General features: G+C 40.4%; 1 protein-coding gene across 1 annotated transcript in view; it reads left to right on the top strand.

The window, feature by feature from the left end:
• The window catches only part of LOC121654514 (glutamate receptor 1-like), a 157,111-nt gene that overhangs the window by 55,733 nt on the left and 74,199 nt on the right, over positions 1–27,179 (top strand). The window contains exon 3 of the mRNA XM_042008688.1: positions 13,958–14,197. Within this exon, the coding sequence (XP_041864622.1) occupies positions 13,958–14,197 (240 nt within the window). The remainder of the gene's footprint in view (positions 1–13,957; positions 14,198–27,179) is intronic.

The following is a 27,179-nucleotide window of genomic DNA, read 5'->3' as shown; positions in this document are numbered from 1 at the left end:
ATCTCTTTTCTCCAAGAAATTTTATTGGTTTTGATATTGGAGGGAATTTTGACATCTTCAAACCAGTCCAATTCACGTTGGTGCCAAGTGGCCGCCTTTTCATTTACATCTCTATAATTGCGTGAAGTATCGTAAGTATTGCCTCCTGTGTGTAAAGCCCGATACACAGAGTCAGGGCAGCTGAGTACAGATGGTGAAAGGTGATGGTAGAAAAATTCACACATCTATGTTTTTTTTTCAGTTTACTGATACAGTGGCAAACACAACATTTTTGACATCAGGAATCCATTCTCTGAGGTCCCTAGATACCAAGAACATGAATATGTTTATTATTGTGGCGTGTTTCTTCATTTAACTTTGGGTCTTTTTATATTTTTTTATGTTTTTTTTTTTTTTTCTGAAGATATGGGCCAGAGTTTAACAGGTTAAAGATAAAGATGTCAGCAGCTTTTGTTTCCCCCCAGCAGGTTCTTTATGGGTTTGCTCAGGTGCAGAAGAAGCTTCTGCTGTTCATCCAGGTGGTTAAACTTTAACTGACCTGAAGAAGAACTGATTTGCCAGCAGGGGGAAGAGGGAACTGTGGGTAAATCTCTGTGGATGACTGAAAAGTAAATGTAGACATGAAGGCACCGGAGACAAGGTTTAGACTGGGAAAACAGATGGGAATTAAACTTGCAACCACTGGGGGATGGCACATGGAGCGAGTCTTCAGGTGTGTGTGTGTGTGTAAGACTTGCATGTTCAGCAGGGGATTATTGCATTGATGCCTCTGAGGCAACGGTTGCCTAAATGACTCTGAGCTTAGTGTATGTATATGTGTTCTCAGGCACTCCTCGCGTGTGTTTGGGTCTGAATCAGCATACCCATGTGTGCAGTACATTATGTTTTAAGTGTGTGTGTGTGTGTGTGAGAATAGTTTATCACCCCAAGGAAAGCAGCCATTTAATCTATTATTCAGTATTGCTACTAAACACATTAATTAGAGTCTGAGGTTGAGAGGGGTGAGCAGAGCTGCTCGGCTCTGGGAGACCGGCTGGAAGCCTCACATCTCTGCCTTTGATGGTTCGACTTGAAACCTGGAAACACGATGCTGCCGTCGACGTGCAGGACGCAGTTTGTTTTAACAGCTGTCACAGAAAGACAGAGCTCTGTGTTTTCATTCATGAGCTCCACGTGGCCGCTCGAGCGATCCGCTCCAACCCGCTCAGTGTGTGCTGACAAGTTTCTTCTGGCTGCAGGAAGGCTGATTTAAAATCTGAGATAAACACATCACACCGAATTCACAATTATCACACAGTGTGCTGCTCTTCAGTCTGACCCTGCCTCAGAGGCTGATGGATGGCAGCTGGTTGTGAGTCTAACAAGTTGGACAAATAAAAAGAACCAGATGGAAGCAACAGTACAGTCATTCAATATGTAGCAGCTTTACATGAGAAACTTTAGAAAGAGACTCAGACAGAAATGAGTCCATCCTCTGGACAAAACACCCAAACACAAGGTCCTTTCTTTGCTTTCATTAACTTATCTTGCCCGGCATCGTGGCAGCAGAAAGATGGACTCAGCTGAAAAATTTGCTTTGCTAAGAGGAGCTTAACGGAGGATATAAGGCTCTCTTGGATACTTAATTATTGATCTTTATTTTGGACATTGGAAAGTTAATGCTGGACCTGACCAGGGGAGGAGCAACTGTAAGAAATCAAGCTGAGGAAAACACGAATAACAGCAGCAGCAATTATACTGCAAAACACAAGTTAAACATCTCGGTCTCAGCTGCTCGGTGCAGTAGTTTCCAGACACAACAACTGCTCCAAAACCACATGGAGGGCAATGCATGCAGTTCCAACATCTCCCCATTTGAAGGCGATATTCCCCGAAATGACCACTGATCAAGAAGAAGTTAAATAGGACCTGCCTCATCAATCCTCTTTCACTCACTGGCTCACTGCAAGTAAATAATGAAGCAAGGCTGTTGTTTTTCCTTATCCGGTTTTCACCAGAATCTGTCCAGTATGAGCAGCCGGAGAGATAGTGAGATAGCCACCATATGGATGCTCCGTTTGCTTTCATGCTGTCAGCACATTGGACCCGAGTTCACTTGCAAGCAGACCCCCGATTAGCAGACCAGAGTTTGCTTCTGAATGAGCGCTCTCAGGTCTGGTCAAAACTATATTCGGTTTGAACAATCAAGTAAAAACAGAAACCCCAGGACTGAATAAATTTATTGTTGCTCTGTTGTTTACTTGCAGTAAACTGGCCAACCAGTGAGCCGGATTTTCTGCCTCTTTCTTTATTTGTTATAGTCATTGGGCATTTCAGGTAATATCAACCCCTAGCAAGCAGCTCTTGGAACTGCACGACATGGTCGAGGCGATGTTGAGTAAAGTTCAATGTAAAAGCAAACCAAACCAAACAGAAGTGCAAAGATTTTTGGAATTAAATCCCTGGAATGTCCTGGTGTAAAAGCACCCAAAACTCACAGGATGGATGACATCCATATGATCTAATGATCTTTATGGTGGTGATCACCCTTCAGAGTTTAAATGCTCAGATAAAAGCTGCAGTGTCTACAAGAGTCCAGTTTTCTTTTTTTCCCCCTCAGTTTTATTCGCGAATTTTCTATCTTCCCTCATTTGCTGTTGGATTATGGACAGCCATGAGGATCCTGATCCTTCTTTTACCTCCAATCTTGTTGTGATTTGTGTGTTAAAGTGGACATGACATGCTTTTAAATCCTTACTTTTCACATGTAAATTTGGTCTATATAAAGTAGAACCGCAATGCTTCGGTCTGAATTCCTGGTTATTCTAGCTCCACACACCCCTTGTTAACCCCTGGTCTTTAGAGTGACTCATTTTGGTGCAGTCTCTTTAAATGTGAATGAGGCATTTCATGCCCCGCCTCCCTCCAGGTTGCAGTGAGTTCCACTCCACCCCATTTGGCCATGTTTGTAGTTTGATAGCAGGGATACGATTATCTACCGGCTGAGAAACCTTTTACTGGCAAGTTTACTAGAAATGTCAACAACGTAAAACGTGTCTGTCCAGCCTTACATATTCAAGTCCTCCTCTCTCCCTTTTCTGTTCGTCCCTCACTGATAAGTTCCTCAAACACTTCCATGTATTTTTCACCATCCCATGCCATCTTTACCAGCTGATGTTCCCCCACCCTCAACACTACTTTTTCCACACTACCACAATATGAATAAGATAAACAAGGCCTCAACATTGTTAAGGAATTAGCTAATGCGAGCGTCAAGAACGTCACTGAATAGATTTGGATCATGTGTCAGTGAGGGCAAAAACAAAGTCAAATAATTTTATTCAAAGCACACAGTACAGTTATATCCTCAGGTAGGAAGCTAAAAGTTAGCACACAGTACAGTTATATCCTCAGGTAGGAAGCTAAAAGTTAGCACACAGTACAGTTATAACCTCAGGTAGGAAGCTAAAAGTTAGCACACAGTACAGTTATATCCTCAGGTAGGAAGCTAAAAGTTAGCACACAGTACAGTTATATCCTCAGGTAGGAAGCTAAAAGTTAGCACACAGTACAGTTATATCCTCAGGTAGGAAGCTAAAAGTTAGCACACAGTACAGTTATATCCTCAGGTAGGAAGCTAAAAGTTAGCACACAGTACAGTTATATCCTCAGGTAGGAAGCTAAAAGTTAGCACACAGTACAGTTATATCCTCAGGTAGGAAGCTAAAAGTTAGCACACAGTACAGTTATATCCTCAGGTAGGAAGCTAAAAGTTAGCACACAGTACAGTTATATCCTCAGGTAGGAAGCTAAAAGTTAGCACACAGTACAGTTATATCCTCAGGTAGGAAGCTAAAAGTTAGCACACAGTACAGTTATATCCTCAGGTAGGAAGCTAAAAGTTAGCACACAGTACAGTTATATCCTCAGGTAGGAAGCTAAAAGTTAGCACACAGTACAGTTATATCCTCAGGCAGGAAGCTAAAAGTTAGCACACAGTACAGTTATATCCTCAGGTAGGAAGCTAAAAGTTAGCACACAGTACAGTTATAACCTCAGGTAGGAAGCTAAAAGTTAGCACACAGCACTAACAGAAGCAGAACGCACAATACTAATACTATTCTAACAACAGCCGGTACATCATATCAACACACAAAATGCATGTCTAAAATAAAGCTTGATGTAATTTTAGCGTTATTTGGAGCTTACTGCTTTGCTGTGTCTGTAGTTTCCATAGAGAGAAGGAACTGATTCATTCAGACGCAGTCTTTCTGCAAATCCATCTTAATACTGGCGGAGGTTGCTGAAGCACACGTCCTTGAAGTGCTTCTTGCAAACAAAAAAGACTTTTCCCACTGATGTCGGTACATTTCCATGAAAAATTAAATCCAACCAGGCACTTCGAAGAGGCTCTGATACCAGGGGGCGATGTAAGGAATTGTGTGGGTTGATATACCTAACAGCCGCACATTTTGACTTGTCCTCTGGTAACTTCGGAATAACTAAACATGGACCACAGAATCGCTTCAAAAAAAAAAAAAAAAAGCGGATTCACAAAATTGGAGACGTCCATGACCTTATTTAGCAGACCCACAGCAAATACTGGGACGTAATAGATAACGAAACGTAATAGAGAACAGAGAAAACTAAACAGACTGAAAAATGTGACCCAAAAAGAATATAAAGATATATACACAGCATCAAGAGAGAATGTATTTAAATTTGCTGCATTGATAAACACTAATAGTGCACAAAAACGTGTATTTAAGGACTGAAAAAGTGGATTTTCATGATATATCCCCTTTAAACGGACAGCAGAACCTAACGGCTGCTGACTTTCATTCCTCCATCACATGAGCTCCATGACACGCTGTTCCTCTGAGTTCTGCTGCAGGTTTTAGCTGCTAACATTAAGAACTGGTCAATATTTCACCACTGTTTGTTTTTTTGTTTTTTTTTCTTTCTTCTGTAATGGCTGTACTGGTGGTGCATTCAATGACAAATGCTATTTTGGAGTTTTGAACTGGTAGTAGGTTAATACCAGACAGAAGTCTGATTTCACCACTGGGATATAAAATATTAAACCAAATAACGAAAGAGATGATTAGCTCAATTATTGCTTAAGTTCTTTCTGTAAGAAGAGAAAAATCACTTCTAGTTGAAGAGATAAAGATGGAGGAGACTGCAAAACAACAAGTGATATAACTTAACCTTCAAAATCTGAACAGGTTTCTGTAGGACAGCTTTTCATATCTTATGCTTTTTATTTGGTACTCACACACCAGATATTTGCTCTCAAGCAAAGAAAACGCTAATTTTCCACATCATGTCGCCTTTAAGACTAAAGAATGGAAGAAATAAAAAAAAGACTGGTGGCAAGTGTTTTAAGTATCCACTTCAGCAGCTGGTTGTGAGTAGAATAACTTATTCTCAAGTTTAATGATCATGGAAACAAATGTGTCCTTCATTCATGTTACAACGGAAATAGACAATTATAAGCAACATAAACAGCTTCTGGTCTTTTCCTCTTCCAAAAAGTCCAATTTATCTGTGTGATGGTTGGTGGTGACGCTCCTGAAGTCTGCATGTGACTGATTAAAGTTGAAGGCAGAGGAGATAATGAGTGTTATTACATTTTAATTAACCAAGCTCTGCAGCAGACATTGTGGCTTTGCAGAATCCTCACACACACACACACACACACACACACAGGATTTTTTATCGCACTGTGGCCTTTAAATTCTACATTTCCTCTTTCATCTATGTAAAACCATTTAAAATGACAACTCAGAAACAGAGAACCAAAGAATCCCAGACTGAACACGATGCATTGTGAACAAAAACTTCCCACTATCTATATTTGTGAGTTTGTAAAACTCCAACTCTTCTTCAAGCCAAGCTGCTAAAAGCCTCCATACGATTCTCTCTGGCTTTCCAAGTAGCTCATTTGGACTCTCATGAAACAACATTTATTAGAGTACAAACAGATTTGCTCCTTGCAGAGGATTTTGGACCACAAATAAAATGACTCAAGTAAAACTGTGCTGCAAATCTTTTGGAGATGAGCTCCAAGAACCTGAACAACCCGAGACATGAACATTGTAGAAGATGATTTATATATACAGTATATTTAAAACAACAAGTATAACGCTCCTGTGATGTTCCTGCTCCTAGTCTCTAAACACTGTTTGCAGCTACATTGTTTTAATACAGTCAGCTGCTGTTTATGGATCCTGCTGAAAAAAAAGAAACAGGGTATTTTTCCTGTTTTTATTTGGAAAGATTGTCTTCACAAACACCAACTCTTTTGTGAAGAAACGAGACAAAATGACGAATAGGATTTTAGTAACGATGAAGTGTCTCCCACCACAGAAGTGGATGAGACGTTGATTGTGTTGTGGAACCATGTGGAGGAAAGGTGGGATGAGTTGGAGATAATTATCATTTAAAGTCTGCTGAGGTGCTCTATTCTTCTTCTATTTTCTCCAGAACAACATAACAGACATTTCGCAGTTGTCACCTAGGGCCCTAAATCCATGACTTACTGTATGTTAATTACTTTAATTAACCTGTTTTCTTTAATCTAATAGTAGCTGCAGATATGGGTGTATTTATGTTTTTATTTGTGGGGTTAAAGAGAAACATGTGACCAGAAAACTTAAATGTTTAGTACTGAGACAATATTTCTAGTTTTAGAGCACGGGTGCCACATTCAGCATAATCTCAATATATATATATATATATATATATGTGTATATTTGTATTACTATTCATTTAATTAAATTTAATTCATTTTACATGTTACACATATTTACACATTCATAAAAATTAGAAATCCCAATGCATCTACTAAATATTTAACTCCTTGTATCTGGAGATGAAAAGTCCAGTATTTCACATAATGATCAGAGTAACTATTCCAGATCTAGAAGTTATTTAAAATGTACATACGTGTACATTTCCACATGCGTGTAGTAATCCTGACCACCTGACCTGAGACCTCTTAAGGCAGAAAGATAGAAACTATAGAATTTCTCCCCCTGCCTTGGAAATGTTTTACAGTAAACATAAAAAATAAAAGCTCATGTAGGCAAATTAGGAATTACATTTGCTTTTATTAGAAAACCTGGAGTAAATGGCTTCTATGTCATTTCTACATTTACCAAATTCAGCCTGGGGCCAGATGGGCCGGTTTTGGTCCCCAGGCCTTAGGGTCGACACCTCTGTTTTAGACTTTTTAGAATACAAAAGAAAGATGTGAAAAGTGCTCCAGGAGACGGAGCCGTGGGCCCTTTCCCACATCTCCTCTGTGATCTCTAACTTTCCCCATCCAGGCTTTCTGTCCCGGACTCGCAGCTGAATCTCCCACGATGCGTCACTTCAGATCAAACAAACTGCAAATATAAATGTCACAGCAAAGTGTTCGGAGCAGGAATTACAGCCCATCCTGTTTCTGAGCGGCCGGCTTGTCATTCTGGGGAAGCGACAGCCAAACGTGTCGGCTGAGTGATGGGAACGCAGGACGACCCGGTCGTTGTCTGGGTTTCCCCGGGCCATCCTGCCTCCTCAGGAGTGGCGTCAGGGTCGCCATGAGTGGAACCAGCAGAGGATGATGATGATGATGGAAGCCTCCAGATAAACGATATCCTCAGTTACCCGTCGGTGCCCTTCAGCAGAGGAGTCTCTCCTTGTCTTCTCTCTCTTTGCAAACATCAGGGTGGTTGTTGTTTTTCTCAGAGATGGATGGATGTGTCAGGAGGCTGATCCGCTCTGTGGGTAAACATGGCCACAGCTGTGAGCCTCACGGCTGTCGACAGAGTCGTCTTTAAGCTGTGTTTAAATAAAGCTCAGTCTAAAAGCCTCAGGTGGAGAGAAGCGGGATGTTGGAACGAGGGCGAGGTCAGCTCGTCTACCATGCTGCCATAAGTGTCCTTGTAGAGAGTTCAACATTAAAGATGGCTGGAGTCAGGAGCATCAGTGACAGGAGGTGTAAATCCGATTGATTGTTTACTACAAATCAAGGTTGGCAGAGTTTGGAAAACAAAACAAAAAAAAAAAAACAGGGATTCTGAGTTTTCTTCTGACTCATTTCATTTCACACTGAAGTTCCTCCAGATTTAACTACGTTCCTCAATGAGGAGGCAGAAATATGCAAATCTCCTCTAATCTGTCTATGAGGAAGAATATTCCTCATCACCAACAGTTCTTAAAAACAAATTTGCTCTTAAGCCTGACTAAGTCTGGCATTCAGGAATGTTTTCTCATCCAGGATTTGTTCCTAATTATACCTCTCGGGGTTGAAAAGGCTGTCTCCACAGTAAGAGCTCTAGAACGTGTCGAGTGCTACTAGTTTTTTTTTTTTTTTTTGGTTGCACCGCTGCACCTCATATTTTGCAGGTCCAGGTTTCGTACATGTATCAGTGTGTGTTCGTCCCTCCTTACCCATGATTCAGAAAACAGATGTAATGGACAGAGAAGGGGTGGGTATTCTCCTCTGATTGGCTCTGAGCCTCAGTTTTACACCTGTGTTGTGTGTTGGTTTGAAATTGTTGGTGCACATTAGACATCTTTGGCTGGTTCGAGCCTCGGCTGGAGAGGGGTTCGAACGGTGGCCTTCCTGTGTGGAGTTTGCATGTTCTCCCTGCGCATGTGTGGGTTCTGGGTACTCTGGCTTCCTCCCACAGTCCAAGAACATCCATGTTAGGTTGATTAATCACTCTAAATTCTCCCTAGAAGTGAGTGTGAGTAGTTGTTTGTCTCTCTGTGTTGGTCCCGTGATGGACCAGTGACCTGTCCAGGTGTACCTGTCTCTCGCCTGCTAATTGCTGGGATAGACTCCAGCTTCCCCGCGACCCAGAACTGGACCAAGCAGTACAGAAAATGAAGAACAGTACAGATGAAATGATTTGTGTGTGTGTGTGTGTGTAAAGATGAATCCAGTTCCGACCCATCCACATGTCCCTGATTCCTGACATCTATCCAGGCATCAGTAGGACCTGATGATTTGCATGATGAAGAAATACGGATGCAATCACTCAATTTAAACAATGAAACTGGAATCAACCCTGAAACAGAAAATATGGTGGAATTTACTCATAGGTGGGTGTTTAATTTAATTAAAGTTTTTCATGGTTTCTGAGGCAAATGAGGAAGAAAGGTGGATGGAAGTTGAATGAACTTTGACCTCTGGAGCTGTGAGGTCCGTGTGCTTCGGCACAATGAGCTGAAAGTGGAAGATTTACGAGGAGGAACCACAGCCGTTAACACAAACCAGCATAGATGTAGAAATGATCTTTACAAACAGAGTTCATTGATTACACAGAGACAGCTGTTGCTGTGTCTGGAACATAAGTTAGAGATCATGTGACTGGATCACCCCGTTGGTTGTACATCTGGACTCCATCATGAGGATGTTTTTGACCCCAAACACAAATAACTGCAATGGCTCACTGAGCTGACAGCATCTGTCAGCTCCCTGCTGCCTGATTCTCTCTGATGAAGAAGCCGCCTGGCGCCCCGGCGGGAGGGCGGTGCTAATGCTAAGAGACAGATACCTCGTTAGCATTATAGCATTCGCCCGAGGGCCGACGTCTATTGTTAGCATGATAGCATGGCCCCGGAGGGAACGGTTATTTCCAGTGTTGTTCGCATGTTTGTGTTGGCCACAGGGGTCTGAGGTTGCACCAAGGACGCACACACATGCACACACACACACATACACACATGCACGCACAGTAGACGAGCACATCTGCCATCACTTACACTGCTGGCTGATATAATATTCATTTATTGATAAACAGAGAGATGAAGGGGCCCATTGTGGGGACAGTGTGTGTGTGTGTAATTGGGATTTGGTAAATTAAGTGACATAACACTCTGTGACAGCAGGAAACAGTCTGAGCTCTACAAGCGATCAAATGTAAAAAAGCAGCTGAATTACCAGAACACATAAGGAGATGAAGTAAAAAGTGCTTGCTCCTATTAACTTAAAATAAGGTAAACAACCTCAGATGAAGACTAATACGTCATATTCAGTGATGGGAGTAATGGTGATAAAATGAACAGTAATGGGTAATCTATTACTTTTCCCATCATTACTTGAGTTGTCCCATTCAGACACACAGTCTGTCTTACCAGAGACATGTTTACCTTACCAGTATCCACTAATTTATTCCATTAAGTTTCCTTCCATTCATTAGTCAGATCTAATATTTACTTTTATTGTGAATATATGAACATGCAGATGAATATGAAGTTCTGTTAAAAGGAACACATATGAACATTTTATTGAAAAAGTAACAATATAATTACTTACTAGAGTAATAAATTACTCTTATGATTCTGTCACTCCATTACTAACTCCATTACTTTTTGCGAGAAGTAACTAGCAACAATAATTTGTTGCTAGTTACTTCCTGCAAAAATTTTTTAAAGTAACATGTCCAGCACTGGTTGTATTATGCGAGAAGGTTTCTTATTTAACAAAAACTAAAACAAAAACCAGAAGAAATGTGTTAAACCCTGACTTTTTAAAGGTCGGTCGCAGCCAGCTGATGCTGATCAAAGCACTTAATTAAATGATCATCAACAAGTGGGAGCACCTCTATAAGTAATTATATGTAAGATATTTCTATAAGAAAAAAGCTTTTAAATATGCTGCTTCTTCTAATGGAATATCTAACTGTTTTGAAATTAAGAATAGTGAGAATTTTAAGCTGATTTTAAGGGTTCAAGAGGAAAACTCTTGATCAATGTGAACTGCTTTGCCTTTTTTATCCCTTAGCTGTAGTTTATTTACCAAATGTTGGCTGCCACCTTTGTGGTATAAAAGGAGTTGTGCTGCCTTCTTGGTCAGGTCACTCTTGGAGAAAAGATTTTTTATCTCAATTAGGTTTTTTTATTTGGCTAAATAAAGGAGAAATTAAATAAAAAAAATAACCTTTCTTGTGTTTGAACTTGCCATGAGCGCAATCACGAGCCAACTTCGATGGTTTAAAACCTCCTCAACTGTTTCCTTTTACAGTTTTTTCTCTTTATTAAACAGGCAGATTGAACTTTGTCGTCCAGAAAAACACATTCAGCTTTGGACACTTGACAGAAGCATTAGGTTTATATGATGGTATTATTCCAAACAAACCCTGGTGAGCTCTGTTTGTGGACCTAAACGTCACACCCGCTCCCTCCATCTCCACTGTGTCTGTTCATTAAAGGCAAAAATAATCTTTTAAACAAAAGGCCACATTACAGTCACATTAAAGCCAAAATGTCAACATAACTAAAGAATCTGATGAATTCCACATCCATGCTCCCAAGCAGAGTTGGCCTTTTAACTTAATTTAGATCCTGTTTACACCACGACCCTGAGACTGTAAAACTCAAAAGTTTGGTTGTGTTCTAGCCTCTTGTTTCCATGGTAACAGAGTTCTGGGTGAATAAAGTTGCAAAGATTTGACAATGGCCTGTGGAGTGAAATTTCCTGCAATGCAAGACGAGTCCTGTCAGTGTAAACTGGAACTGGAGTCTTCTGGAGACGACGATGTATTTTACGTCATCTTGCACTCGTGAACTCAGACCCTGCTTAACCCGCGACAAGCACAACAACAACGGCGGACCACCCAGTTGTGACTGTGCTGAAAAACCTGTTTCTAGTGTTTATGCTGCCAGCGAAGCCGCAGAGGTTCAATGCGCCAGATAACTAGCGGTTGGCTACGCTTCTGATGTTGTGTTTTCTGGTTTTTGACGATTTGGTGCACACCTGCGTGTGTCGTAACGTTTCATCGCCCACTAGAGGCCTGGCATGTGTACTACATCCATTCTGATCCTATTTGGGTTTTCTCCTGAACGGATAGTTTTTATTCCACTGTTGTGTAAATGTAATTTTATTTTGTTTTTCAAATACTCTAATGAAAAGGTTTTGTGTTGCATCGTTGTGGAAAGAAGAACCTTAAATCTTCTTTTATCTCTGTTAAAGTTACTCACAATCTTCTCTTTGTTTTACAACTAATACCTATGGGAAATGCTGCGATCAAGATGAGATTCAGGCGTGTTTATTTGTGTTACTCAAGTTTCATTTATGCTCATTTACGTACGTAAATTGGTGCGTCTGTTTCAAACGTTGTCAGACGTTGCTGCCCTCATACTTCCGTGTGTCAAATCATCCGTTAGTGGGCAGTGCTGAGTTCAGAATTAACTTCCGGGTTCTGACTTTAGTTTCAAACACTGGTTGGTGGCGGTAATTCTGCCCGACGCACACACACACACACACACGCACACACACACACACACACACACTCGTTAAAAGCTTCTGCCATCTCTACAGTTGTTGTCCTCGCTGTCTTCTTCTTCTTTCTGATCCTCTTCTCTGGTTGTTTTTTTGTTGGTAGCATGTCAGCTAATCTGCTCAACACTGCCCCCACGGTTTCTGGTGGTTTTGCTTCATTTGTGCTTCAAGCGATAGAGCCGTAAAGGCCCCCAAAACAGACCAAATGAATCACGTAAACGACGCAGGAGACGGTTTGTTTGACTGACAGCTGTCTCAGACTGCCTCAGCTGGTTTTGTTCTCGCAGTTCCAATCTGCTCCCTGTAGTCCAAATGAGGATTTTGTGGGTGACGACACAAATACTACAGACAGGTTTGATTCAGCCTTAATCCCACAAGCCCATAAAAAAGACTGATTTACAGCATGACTTTTGGTACCTCAGCAGCGAGCACTATTTTGTCTTAATCCCTGACTGTGAAGGAGCTCTGCATGAAGAGTAATTTGATTAGAAGCATTCTGTGGATGGGGATCCACCACGATGATGCCTTTTGTGCGAGACACAAACTGCACTTCATCAGCTGCACAGCAGCAGATAAGCCAGCAACAGAAATGATCTCTGTTTGCCATGAAGATAAGGAAGCTATCATCCCCTAGGTTACTACTAAATGAAGATTTTGGTGTTCTGTGTTGTGTATGGATTTAAAAAAGAAAAAAAAAAGGAAAACAGATAAATTGGTAAACATGCATGACAAATGGCAAGCTTTAACACATTCAGAATTTGAGGCACGACAGGAAGTGTGCATTTGAGTTTGAGGATGGATGACAAAGATGAAGAAGAGTTTCCATAAATGCAAAATTTATGTAAAAAAATCACATTAAATCAGAAACTGAGCTTAAAAACAAGTCAAACAAGACAAACAATGTTTCTGAAAAATGAACGATTTGAAGGAAGAGGACAGAGGATGTAGGGATGCACACTGACAGAGAAATGGGGAGAGGTGACATGTTGGATGTTCAAACTCAGCAATGCATACGTGTCCTAATATGAAAGAAGCCAATACTAATGTTAATTAATTAATTAATTAAATAAATAAATGGATCAGATCCACTAAAAACCACTTTACCCTCCTTATTTAGGAGGTTCCTGATAGTTTTCAAGCCTTACATTTAAATAATTTTTTTACTGGGTATTCAGAAACAAAAGTATTCCTGGTGCTATTTTAAAATTCAGATTTTGGTATTATCTCAGTTTGGGCGTATAGGTGCCTTTTCACAGCCATGAATCAAATCTACTTAAAACCACATTATCCTCCTTATTTATGAAGATTCTGACAGTTTCCCATGCTTATATTTAGAGGATGCTGCAGGATGATAAATCTGATATATCACACAATTAACCACTCATTCGGCCATCAGACGTTCTGGTCCACACTCCTTACCAGGGAGTAGTAATAGGAATTATTAGTTCTCATATCCGTACTTGGTATCGACAAGTACTTCACTGTACGCTTCCTTGGGGAGTTTTTCCAGGCACATCCCACTGGGAGGAGGACCTAGGGAAGAAGCTGGAGGGACCACATCGCTCATCTGACCCCATAATTTTCAGCAATACTTGCAGCTGTACAGTCAACAATAATAATAATAAGCAGCAGTTTCGGTAGTCTGACCTAAGTTCATTTAAATAAACTTCTTCTTCTCTGCTCCTCCCTCTCTCCCAGTCTGCTCCCAGTTCTCCAAAGGTGTGTACGCTATCATGGGCCTGTACGACCGGCGGACGGTCAACATGCTGATGTCCTTCTGCAGCTCTCTGCACGTGTGCTTTGTCACGCCGTCCTTCCCCGTCCAGACCAACAACCAGTTTGTTCTGCAGCTGAGACCCCAGCTGCAGGAGCCTCTCATGGCCCTGCTGGAGCACTTCTACTGGACCAGGTTCGTCTACATGTACAGCTCCGACTCAGGTAAGAGCCTGCTGAACACATTGATTTTATCTGCATCTTAGAAATGAATGTTGGGCAGCAGCAATAATGGATGAAGCTGTTTTAAGTCATCCTCCACCATTGCAACCTCTCCATCTTGTCACTGCACAGCATCTGTGCAGAAGGGCTGAGTTTCATCTGACAAAAATCAGCAGAAAAGTCAAACTAACTATAGCAGTACATGAAAAATAGAAAACAAATGTCTGTCAGCAGACTGGAAAGTCTGACATCACGTGATGATGATGATTTTGTGAGAACTGACAGGCAGATGGAGTCAGACGGCATCATCAGAGTTAGATGATAAAATGTAGGATGTCAAAGGGTTAATTTTGAAGAGTAGACATAAAAATATTCTAACCCCACCACAGCAGAAACTTCATGTTCTTCAGTTTAGTGGAAAACTGTCTTCATGTATTAGGATCACTGAAAATGAGGAATAAAATAAAACAGGAATTGTTTTGACTGTATGCACAGTTAAGAGTTATTTATACCAATGTTGATGAAAGTTTGATTTACAGTAAACTTTGACCATTTGGTTCTTTTTGTTTACGGTTTAATACCTAAAAAAAATGTTTTTGTGACTTATGGCATCACTTTATTGTAAAAACTTTGCTTAATACCAGGTTGTACACAGTCTGGTGGACTTTTTACACTACAATACTTCTGAAATATCACACAGTAATTAATGGTACAAATACATTTTATTTTATTTTATTTATTTATTACATTTTTGTCAAAGGGCAAAATAGGGATTTTTAATGAAAGCAAAAAAAAATCTGTCCATTATTTCTTGGGTCAGGTGTTAAGAGGTCAGGCGATCTCTTCCAAAATTAAATTATTATTTTTATTTATTTATTAATTCATTCAATTATTTATTTATTTATTTTTCATAAATTTAAATTTCTTGTGGAAACAAATAATGTCCAACCTTACTTCAGTGTATTCCGAAGACCACATTCATTTAACTTGGATGCTTTAGTTACTTGACTGGTTAAATGGTTGCTCTTCATTTTTAGTGGTAACCAGCAGAAAGGAAAAGTGGGAAATATGGCAACAACTAGCAATGTTACGCTCGAGGCCATCTGCTGGACCTCCACCTTGTCATGGTTGCTGTTTTGATTTGTTACTTCAGCATGTCAAAGGTCACATGATCACGCCAACGGAGGCCTCGTTATGTCAGATGCAGGTCAGACACATATCGAGTTGCTTCACAGATATTTTGAAGGGGGTGGTCTAGTCAGTGTCTGTGTGCTTTAAAACAAGTTTTAAAATACATTAACACAGCCATTACCCCAGTTCCAGAAGAGCCTTTTTCTCCTATTTTTCCTGTTTAAAATCACCCATTTTGCTGCAAAAGCTTCTGTTATTTTTCAACTCCACCATAATCTGATAATGTTCCTAAAGCAAGTAAACTAACAGCCTGCTTTCGTAATTTAGTTTAACGACAGAATAAAACAGTGACACAGGGTTGAGAACTGCACCACACTCACAGCCAGCAGGTGGCGCTGTTTTGTCTTCTGTGAGTTGATTTGAAAACAGATGTGTCAAAGTGATTCATGGCTTCACAAAGCTCATCATCCTTAGCAACAGCTGCTACCAGCCCTCAAGGACCAGGACTGAGAGTTCCTGCTGTAGAAGCTTTTTGTTCTCTACCACAAGGCTGCTCAAGGAATGTGGGTTTAACGGGAAAACAGAGGAGAGGAAAGATCCCATCTGGGCCAATAGGTGACATGATGGGTTGACCACCTGGTACACAGCCAGGTCTGATAAGCCTCTGGTTGGCTGGCCTTGTGATGAAAAGCTGAATCATGTTAATGTTAAGGTGCACAACTAATAATGTGTCAACACCATCCACACAGCATGCTGAAAACCCAGGGTTTCTTACACCACATTCTAACTTGTGAAGCCACTGAAATGGGAAAACAGTGGACCATTCACGCACGCACTCCTAGGGAGAATTTAGACTGACCAATTAACCCAACATATGCATGTCTTTGGATGGTGGGAGGAAGCCGGAGAACTCAGAGGGAACCCATGCATACACAGAAAGACCCCCCCAGGTTCGAACCTCCCTCCAGCTGAGGCTCGAACCAGCGACCTTCTTGCTGTGAGGCTTTTCACCCATTCACACACACTGATGGCAGAAGCTGCCATGCAAGGCGCTCAACCACGACCCATCAGGAGCAGTTTGGGGTTCAGTGTCTTGCTCAGGGACACCTCGACATGAGCTTGACAGGCGGAGGATCAAACTGGCAACCCTCAGGCTACAAAACAACCACTCTACACATCTACTGATCCACGCTGTCCCACGAATAAAGATGTATGAAACAAATTATGGTTGTAATTTTATACATAATAGAAGTTTTTTTTTATTCAACTTCCTCCTGAAATGTCACTGAAAACAACAGAAGTTAAAATAAAGACCATCAATTTACATCATTTTATTTTGCTTTATTTGCATCCCCTGTCTTAATCTTCTGTTCCCCCTTTGTTTTCTCATCTATGTTTTCCTTTGTTCTGTCTGCAGCAGACAAAGGCTTTTTAATGTGTGTGTGTGTGTGTGTGTGTGTGTGTGTGTGTGTGTGTGTGTGTGTGTGTGTGTGTGTGTGTGTGAGAGAGAGACATCAACAACCCTGTCATCTGTTACTTAAATGAACTCGCTGCTCTGCTATGTCCGCCATTAAACTCTCAATCAGATGAAAAAGTTATCAACTCTGACTCATCTTACAATTACCGTTCTGCCTTGTTGCCATGGATACAGTAGCCTTACAACTGAAAGAGGCTGTTCTCTGTACAGCGCTGCATGAAGCATGCTGCAGTCATTTTTCCCTCTTCCTGCTCATCCTCTACTTCTCCTTCAATTTTTCCTCCCTTCCTGTTATTGAGTCTTCGTTTCTCTACATGTTGAAAGGAGTTTTCAGTTTCCTTTTGTTTAGCCAGTGGTGGAAATGCTGTGAAGTTACATGAAGCAGATCTGTGATTTTAAGCTGCTTGCTAGATCTAAGGGACAGACAGATGTTTTCATTACAGCATAATTTCTGATGTTTTTTTTATTTTATTTACAGTATTTAGCAGGATGAAAAGTGAGCTGTGGATTCCTCTTTTAAAATCTGTTTTTGTTCCAACCCTCTCTCTATACCAATAAATACAGTTATTAATTATATATTTTCTCATAGATCTTTGTCATTATTGTACACTGTAACTTTAATCTCAAACTGTGTATTTTTCTTTTAAATTTATCTACTTGTCTGGTATATGCACAACAATGCATTGACCTCAAAAAGAAAATATGTCTTTATTATGCAGTTCCTGGACAGGTAGATGTTAATACACTCACTGAAATGTGGATTTAAATAAAATAAAACTATTAAAAACATATTTGCATCAACACGTCCACTCTCACTTATATACAAACTGCACACAGACATTTACACACAACACTTCATGTGTACAAGTCTGCTGTCGATTATCCCAGAAGTTATAAAGATTCCACATACAACTCCAGTTCCAAAACAGTTGGGACTTTGTGTAAAATATAAATTAAAACAGAATGCAATGATTTCCATGTCTCATCAACCCATATTTTATTCCCAGTAGAAGATAAACAACATTTTAGATGTTGAAACTGAGACATTTCACCATGTGATTGAAAATATGAGCTGAGTGAGTGAATCTGATGCAGCAACACGTCTGGAAAAAGTTGGAATAGGAGCAACAAATAGCTGGAAAAGTAACTGGTACAAAAACAGAAACACCTGGAAGAGCATTTGACAACTAATTAGGTTAATTAGCAACAGGCCAGTAACATGACTGGGTATAAAAGGAGCATTTTGGACCAGGGAAACCATGCCTGCTGCAGACACACAAACTCACAGCTCTGCATAGATCGGTTTAAATTCATCTCCCCGCGCAAGAAGGCGAAAGTCACTAAGTTTGAACAAGCAGGAATGAGTGGGAGGAAATCACAAAAAGGACAGGGGAGTCTAAAAAATCAATATACCGTACAGTTTCCAGCAAAATAAATGAAATGGAACTCCCAGACGAAGAAACTTGCTGCCAGCTAATTAGCAAGACGTGATGAGCCTGAAGACCAGATGCTTTGTGAAATACATGTTCACACAGCCATCATATGAAATGAAATGAAATGAAAAATACTTTATTAATCCCAAAGGGAAATTCAATATTGTAGTAGTAGTAATTTTTTTTTTTTTTTTTTTTTTTTTTTTTTTTTTTTTTAAACAATCACATTAATTAATTAAGGGCTTTGTTCTTCAGCCTGATAGCTGCTGGAAGGAAGGATCTTCTGTATCTCTCTGTCTTGCATCGGACTTGAACAAGCCTCCCACTGAACACACTCTGTTGTTTCGTCACGGCGTTGTGTAGAGGGTGTGAAGGATCTTCCATTATCTTCGTCAGCTTGTACAGAATTCTTTTTTTGATGATCAACTCCAGCGGCTCCAGAGTTACTCCAAGCACAGATCCAGCTTTCTTGATCAGTTTGTTAATTCTTTTCAAGTCTCTGGTTCTGATGCCGCTGCCCCAGCAGATTGCTGCAAAGCTGATTGCACTTTCAACAACAGACCTGTAGAACATTTGCAACATTTTGGTGCAGACGTTAAAAGATCTCAGCTTCCTTAAGAAGTAGAGTCTGCTCTGACCTTTCTTGTAAATGTACTCAGTGTTGCTTTTCCACTCAAGTCTGTTGTCCAGCTGAACTCCAAGGTACTTGTATTCCTCCACCACCTCCACCTCCTCTCCCATGATGGAAACACTTCTATGTGTGTTCTTGTTCCTCCTGAAGTCAACAATCATCTCCTTTGTTTTCTTGGTATTCAAGATGAGGTGATTGTCACCGCACCATTTCACAAACTGACCGACCAGTTCTCTGTACTCTGCTTCTTGTCCATCACTGATACACCCAACAACTGCTGAGTCATCAGAGTATTTCTGCAGATGACAGAACTCAGAGTTGTACTGGAAGTCTGAGGTGTACAGCGTGAATAGAAATGGTGAAAGTACAGTCCCTTGTGGTGTTCCAGTGCTGCTGACCACCATCTCAGACACACAACCTTTCAGTCTCACAAACTGTGGTCTGTTTGTGAGGTATTCGTAAATCCAGGCGGTTGTGGAGGGATCCACCTGGAATTTCTGCAGCTTCTCACACAGCAGAGCAGGCTGAATCGTATTAAAAGCACTTGAGAAATCAAAGAACATGACCCTCAAAGTGCTGCCTGACTGGTCCAGATGAGAGTGGGCTCTCTGAAGCAGGTATATGATGGCATCTTCAACCCCAAGCCCATTACGGTATGCAAACTGTAATGGGTCCTGAAAGGTGTTCACCTGCTTGCTGAGGTGAGCCAGTAAGAGTCTCTCCAGGACTTTCATGACGTGAGATGTCAGGGCGACTGGTCTGTAGTCTTTTGGTTCAGCTGGTTGTGGTTTTTTAGGCACTGGAACAAGGCAGGATGTTTTCCACAGCACCGGGATTCTTCTCTGACTCAGGCTGGTGTTGAACAGGTGCTGGAGAATCGGACATAGCTGTTTTGAGCAGGTCTTGAGAACTCTGGGACTGACACCATCTGGACCTGCAGCCTTGTTCTGGTTCAGTTTCACCAGTTGTTGCATGACTTGGTTACAGGAGACAGACAGAGTGGAGGTGGAGGCAGAGGAGGTTTCAGGAAGTCCTGATGTGGAGGGAGATGAGGTTGTGTCCAGGTCCTTGACTGAGCTGCAGGGTGACAGAGTGGAGGTGTGACAGGAAAGCTGTGGGCTTTTATATGAAAGCAGAGTTTTAAAAAAAAGCTAAATGATGCGGTAAACACAGTAAAACAAGAAAAAAATGGCTGACCTGGAAAGCTGAAACATTTGAATATTTGGTGTATCCAAGGAATTCAGACTGCGATTTGATGATGGACTTCGTGGTTAAACTGTTTGCTGCAGAGCTTTCCTTGCCAGACGGCACATCTCTTCAAATTCAACGTGCACATAAAGCAACCCGGCGCAACCCCTACTCAAATCAAACTTCATCAAATCAAACTTTATTTATAAAGCCCTTTTTACGCCAAAGGCAACACAAAGGCCTTTACATGATTAAGAAATTTAAGCATAATTCAGATCATGCGTGTTAAAAACAAAACAGGCCTTTACACATCAAAACAGAATTATATAAAAATTAAAAACACTCCTTAGGATCTTTCACACAGTCGCACACACACACACAAAGCACACAAAACCCCCGGTGTGGAGGATCCCTGTGAGGAAAACACTGGAGTTAAAATGAAAATTAAATTACCTTAAGAAACAGTAAGAACAGCTAAGAATGAATGAATGAATGAATAAATAAAAAGTAATACAGTTGAGTAAAATGAAAAATAAATAAAATGATGTAAAATAAATTAAGATCAAATAAAATTTAGTTGAAACTTAAGCTAAAAAGGTAGGTCTTAAGCCTCCTTTTAAAAACATCAACAGTCTGCAGCCCTGAGGTCCTCTGGCAGGCTATTCCACAGACAAGGGTCGTAACAATGGAAAGAGGCCTCGCCATAGGTCTTGGTCCTCACCCTTGGAACAACGAAAAGGCCGGTACTAGAGGACCTCAGGGTCCACGGGGTTTCATAATTTAAAAGAAGGTCTGATAAATAAGAGGGCGCAAGACCATTTAGACATTTATAAATTACTAAAAGAACCTTAAAATCGATCCTCAAATGCACGGGGAGCCAATGGAGTCATTTTAAAACCTGTGTGATGTGTTCCCGCCCTCTGGTCCTCGTCAGAACACATGACGCCGAGTCCCTAGATTTATCGTGGTAAATTTCTTACATTTCATTTTTGGAGTTTGATGGTTGTCAATCATCCACCCTCACCTTCACAGTCTCCCTCTCAGCTCCAGCTCTTTGCTTATTTTTGGATTTTCCGGGACGACACCAAGATGGCGGTGGTGGGAATGCCCAACACGCTTCACTTTTGCTCTTCAGAAACCTACGGGTGACGTAATGGAGGCTCCATTCATCTTTTATACAGTCTTTGGGAGAAGAGCAGAGAGTACACCGGCATTCAGATGACACTTAAAGAGGAGTCCATCAGCTTTCAAACCCTTTATGAATGGATCCATTGGAGTACAGGACCATGGACCTACATTGACGCAAAAGAGGCCGCTCACGAGGTGAAGGTGCCTGGCATCTAGGTAAACATCACGGAGGAGGTTCAGGAAGCGTTTCCATGGCAACGAGCTGGACCTAAGGAGGGAGGTTAATTAATAGAAAAACGAGTGAGAAAAAAACTGAAAGGATACAGAAGACTGCCCAAATCTTAAAGCTAAACAGATCTGCAAGCTAGTGGAAACATGACGACCTCTTTTTTTTTCTTGTTGAAATCACTGATTGAGCAGAAGTGAATTATTATTTATGTTGGACATATCTAGTGGATATGGAATGGTCACGCAGGTCAGCTGTTCCATCACTGGGGAGGGCCAGGATTATCCATGGGAATGGTTTTCTCTCCTCCCCCAACAGGGACTCCAGAGGGATAAGTGTCAGCCCACCATAGGAAGTGTCCTTAGCTGTTCTAGTGTTCTTCACTGTGTTTTCTTACTGTGTTATGTTGTAAGCATGGGGGGATTGGTTGTTGAATACAATACCTAATCTTAAAGCTAAGTATGCTTGTGATACATGGTTAATGGTATTTCCATAAATGTTAATGAGCTTATTAGCCCAACAGAAGTAAGTCTTCACAAAGTTTTAAAGAGAGAACATTAATATTGTGTTCCTACAGGACACCCACATAACTGAAATACAACATGATAAACTTAAACAAGCTTAAATATGCATTTCATTCCTCAAATAGATTAGAAAATATGAGAGGGGTGGGGATATTGAATTTAAAAAAACTGTATGAGTATTTATCCACTACAAAGGATAGAGAGGGTAAAATGATAATGGTGAAAGGGAAAATAGATGGAAATCTTTTTACTTTCTATCATGTATATATTTCGCCTGGATCTGTCTGAATTCTATATACAAACAGAATTTCAAAAGAAGCACAAGGGATCCTTGTATGTGCTGGTGAAATAATATCACCTTAAACCCTTGCCTTGCCTCATCAGGAAAACAAATTTCACAATCCAATAAACCCACAAAAAAGCTGAATGTAATGATGTTGAAGTTGGGCCTAATAGATGTGTGGAGACATCAGAATCCCCTAATCAGAGACTATATGTTTTACTCTTCACCACACTCAACATATTCAGGAACTGATTACTTTTTGTTATCTGGGAGGGATAGTAGCAGTGTGCAAAATGTGATCTCTGACCACTACCCAATATAATTGTCCTTAAAAACAACAGAGAAAAGTTTACACACTGGCGATTTCATGATAGTATCTTAAATAAGGCAAGGACTCAACAATTTTGAAAAGATATATCACACTTCTTAGAAGTTAATAACAACGGAGAGGTATCCCAACCTGGATTTTGGGATACTGTAAAGCAGTTATGAGAGGACAGGTGATTGCACTGACATTTTTTCTTAAAAAAATGCTTAGAAAAACTCAATAATTTGCAAGCTAAATTAAAATATCTAGCGTCTCAACATAAAAACACTTTAGGCCATGAGGTTATGACAGAAATAAAAAGGAACAGAAACCAAACTGAAGAAATGCGAAATCAAGAAATACAGAATAAAATGGTATATACTAAACAAAAGTACCATGAAGGAGGAAGCAAATACACAAAATTACTAGCTTTTAAATTATATGAACAACAGGCTGACACTACAATAACCACAATAAGAGACCCGATAACTAAAGACCCAAAATACCAGACTGAGGAAAATAAACAGTGCTTCCTAGAATATTACGAAAAACTTTACTTCCAACCTCAGATAGATAACGATCAGGAAATGGAATCAATCTTTAAACCACTATCTCTGCCAACTCTACCAGAAAACCAAAATAAATTACTGCCATCACAAATAGCAAAGGAAGAAATTTACACTGCTATAACCAGATTGAAAGCAAACAAATCTGCTGGTATCAACGGATTTACAGCAGGATGATACAAGTCTAAAGGAAACATTAACAACTATTTTTCTGCGTATATTTAATTGCTTTATGTCAAAAGGGGAAAATACAGTCTTGTGGAAAGAAGCTATTATTGCTGACTGTTACGTCAGTTTTTAGTGGAAAATTTTATAAAAAAATAAAATAAAAAAAGCATTTCAGAGAGACAGAGTCTCAGATGGAAAGATGGACGGAGGTTCACCAATCTGAGACAAACTGGCTCTAAAAAATGTGAAACAATTTCAGAGAAATGTTGGTCAGACTGAAGATCCCATCATCTACTGTGTATAAAATCATCAAAAGATTCACAGAATCAGAAGGAGTCTCTGTGTGCATGGGACAAGACTGGATGCTGGTGTTCTTCTGCATTTAAACTAGACCTGAATCTCTATTGGAAATCATTGCATGGGCTCAGGAAGACTTCCAGAAAGTAAAACTACCAACATTTTACGGGTCTGAGTGAAGGACTTTTATTATCTCTGAATGTCTGCGTATTCTGTGTTCATTAATTCCTTACCAGAGCTCACGGAAGACAAAAAGCCAACAGAAGGAGTGGGTCTTCACCTCTGATCAGCTGTGATCCACAGTTCTACATCATGCTGTGTGTTGGTTTAAAGCCAAGGCCGACACGCATTAGATGTTCAGTACGACAAAGAGCGACTCAAATGAAAATCACAGAAACTGGAATCTTTTCTAAAATGTGCAATATGGTGGCATTTGCTTATATGTTGTTTTTATCTGTTATCCTCAACAGTTTAAGAGAATTTTTTTTACCATACCTAAGCAAAAAGAAGCAGAAAAAGTGGATACGATTTGAATGTGTTTCACCCGTTGCAGCGCTCCATCTGTGTGACCTCACCTGCACGACCAGAATCAAGTCTGCCCCAGTTCAGAGGTGGCTAAAAGTTATTTAAAAAAATTAAGAAATCCAACACTACACAGCTCTAGAAAAACTGAAAGAGCTGCGTCTGTTTCTGGAGAAGCATTTTTTGAGAAAATAGTGGCTGATAATTCTTGCTAGGAAACCAGAGCAGCCTCCATCAAAGTCACTCTGTTTGAGCTTCAGCTGGAGACTGCCCTGGAGAAGATCCGTAGATCAACAAAAGCTCAGGATGTTTCTGGCTGTTTGGGCAGCCAAAAACATGGTACATAATAATGCCAAAGAGCAGCTGCCTTTCACAAAAACTGAAGTCCATGTAGATAAATACAAGAAAGATTAAACTTAAATCCAGAGGAGGGAAATTTGCCAGAGGCAGCACAGAGTTTTAAATCTTTTTTTTTTTTTATTATTATTAATTCAGTGAAGCTAAAACTTTAAGTTATTTTTTTAAAACTTTTTTTTTTCTATTGTACTTAACATCCATTCTTCAAATAAATATTTTTTTTCTACATTTACCTCATTGTTCACAATAGGCCTACATATGCATCACTGTCTATGTGTAATGATCCAAAGATGATCCTTAACGTATTAAAATGAGCTGCTTAGAGCTGTAAGTGCACCACATGTTTTTTGCTGGTGCACCTGAATTAAAAAGTTAGGCGCACCAGTGCAACCATTGCTAATGGTCTGGAATCTTCTTCATCAATGCTGGAAAGTACATGGAGGTTTTAGAGCAACATCTGCTCTCATCTAGACAACGTTTCTTTCAGGGAAGGCCTTACACATTTCAGCAAGACAGTGATGAACCACATCCTGCATCCATCACAGCAGCATGGCTTCACAGGAGAAGAGTCCGGCTGCTGAACTGGCCTGCCTGCAGTCCAGACCTTTCACCAGTACACAACATCTGGAGCATCATGGAAGCAGAAATCCAGCAACCAAGATCCAGGGGCATGATCTGGCGTGTCTGCAGCCCGGCGAGTTACTTACTAAAATGTTTCTAAACCAACGCAAAAGATCAAGCTGGTCCGTTATAGCCTACATGGTGTATGTACGTCACTTGAGGTGCACATTAATCTGTGCAAACTTACACATATTTTTCTTGTATTAGGAGTTACCACTAATGTGAAAAGTCTGCAACCAGCCCACAGTGGCAAACCGCTGAGACCGTTGAGGAAACGGTAACTACCGCTACAGAAACGGCAAGTGCCATTACAGAAACGGTAACTGCCGTTGTAGCGAGAGTGGCTGGCCTGGATCTTAGCATCTCTCTCTCTCTCTCTCTCCCCGCCGCCACCCTCCTCTCGCCCTCCCTCTGCTTGTAGCTGTTGAAAACAACTGCACAAAACTGACGTTTTTCCATCTGCGATCGACTAGTTTTGCCTCACGTCAGGTCCCGGATGTGTGGCTCAAAAGTTTGTATTTCAGATCTGAATTTGAATTTCAGATCTGAATTTGAATTTCAGATCTGAATTTGAATGGAGAGAACTGAAAATGAACTATGAAAATGAATTAGGCAATGAATTTTTTCAAATACAAAAGTTTCAACTTTACCAATATACACATTCAAAAAACAAAGATTCAATATCAAATATGGTCATTTGGATTCAGTTTTTTAAGCAATTATTCAAACAGGCATATTTAGATTCAAATTGAATGATTCAAATTCAGATATAAAGAATTCAGATTCGCTCCCCAGTGGCACAAAGCTTATCCCATATCCCTCCCACCATCAGAGTGCGTCTGCAACCAGAAGGACCAGGAGCACACCCAAGCTCACACCGCTGGACTAACAATTGCTGCAATACTCGGAGTAGCCAGTTTGTGTGGCATCGTGTTGGAGATGGAGGGAGACACTGAGACGCTCTGTTAAATATTTTATGACAAGGCTGTTTAAATGATTTTATACACATGTAGAGAAAATATCAGGCTGAACATCACCCTGGAACTACTTCTTACATCATGCTGAACATCACCCTGGAACTACTTCTTACATCATGCTGAACATCACCCTGGAACTACTTTTTACATCATGCTGAACATCACCCTGGAACTACTTCTTACATCATGCTGAACATCACCCTGGAACTACTTCTTACATCATGCTGAACATCACCCAGGAACTACTTCTTACATCATGCTGAACATCACTTAGGAACTACTTTTTACATCATGCTGAACATCACCCTGGAACTACTTCTTACATCATGCTGAACATCACCCTGGAACTACTTTTTACATCATGCTGAACATCACCCTGGAACTACTTCTTACATCATGCTGAACATCACCCTGGAACTACTTCTTACATCATGCTGAACATCACTTAGGAACTACTTTTTACATCATGCTGAACATCACCCTGGAACTACTACTTACATCATGCTGAACATCACCCTGGAACTACTTTTTACATCATGCTGAACATCACCCTGGAACTACTTCTTACATCATGCTGAACATCACCCTGGAACTACTTTTTACATCATGCTGAACATCACCCTGGAACTACTTCTTACATCATGCTGAACATCACTTAGGAACTACTTTTTACATCATGCTGAACATCACCCTGGAACTACTACTTACATCATGCTGAACATCACCCTGGAACTACTTTTTACATCATGCTGAACATCACCCTGGAACTACTTTTTACATCATGCTGAACATCACCCTGGAACTACTTTTTATATCATGCTGAACATCACCCTGGAACTACTTTTTATATCATACTGAACATCACCCTGGAACTACTTTTTACATCATGCTGAACATCACTCTGGAACTATTTTTTACAGAGATGTTGCTGCCATCAGATTCACTATCAGCTGAATTTTTATAAGAAACTGTAAAATTTCTTTGCTGTAGGACAAAGTCAGAAGATAATTTTTGCAAATTTCTCAAGTTCATCAATCTTTTCTTCTAATTTAAAACCTTTTTAGTTTTTTTTTTCTTTTTTTTTCACACATTTGATTACTGTTAGGAAAGAAGGCAAGAAAAGCAGCATAAAATCTGAGCTGTAACAAT

Source organism: Melanotaenia boesemani, chromosome 15, assembly GCF_017639745.1.
Source record: "Melanotaenia boesemani isolate fMelBoe1 chromosome 15, fMelBoe1.pri, whole genome shotgun sequence".
NCBI lineage: Eukaryota > Metazoa > Chordata > Actinopteri > Atheriniformes > Melanotaeniidae > Melanotaenia > Melanotaenia boesemani.
Note: the sequence above shows the minus strand (reverse complement) of the source record. Positions and strands in the feature narration are given on the sequence as shown.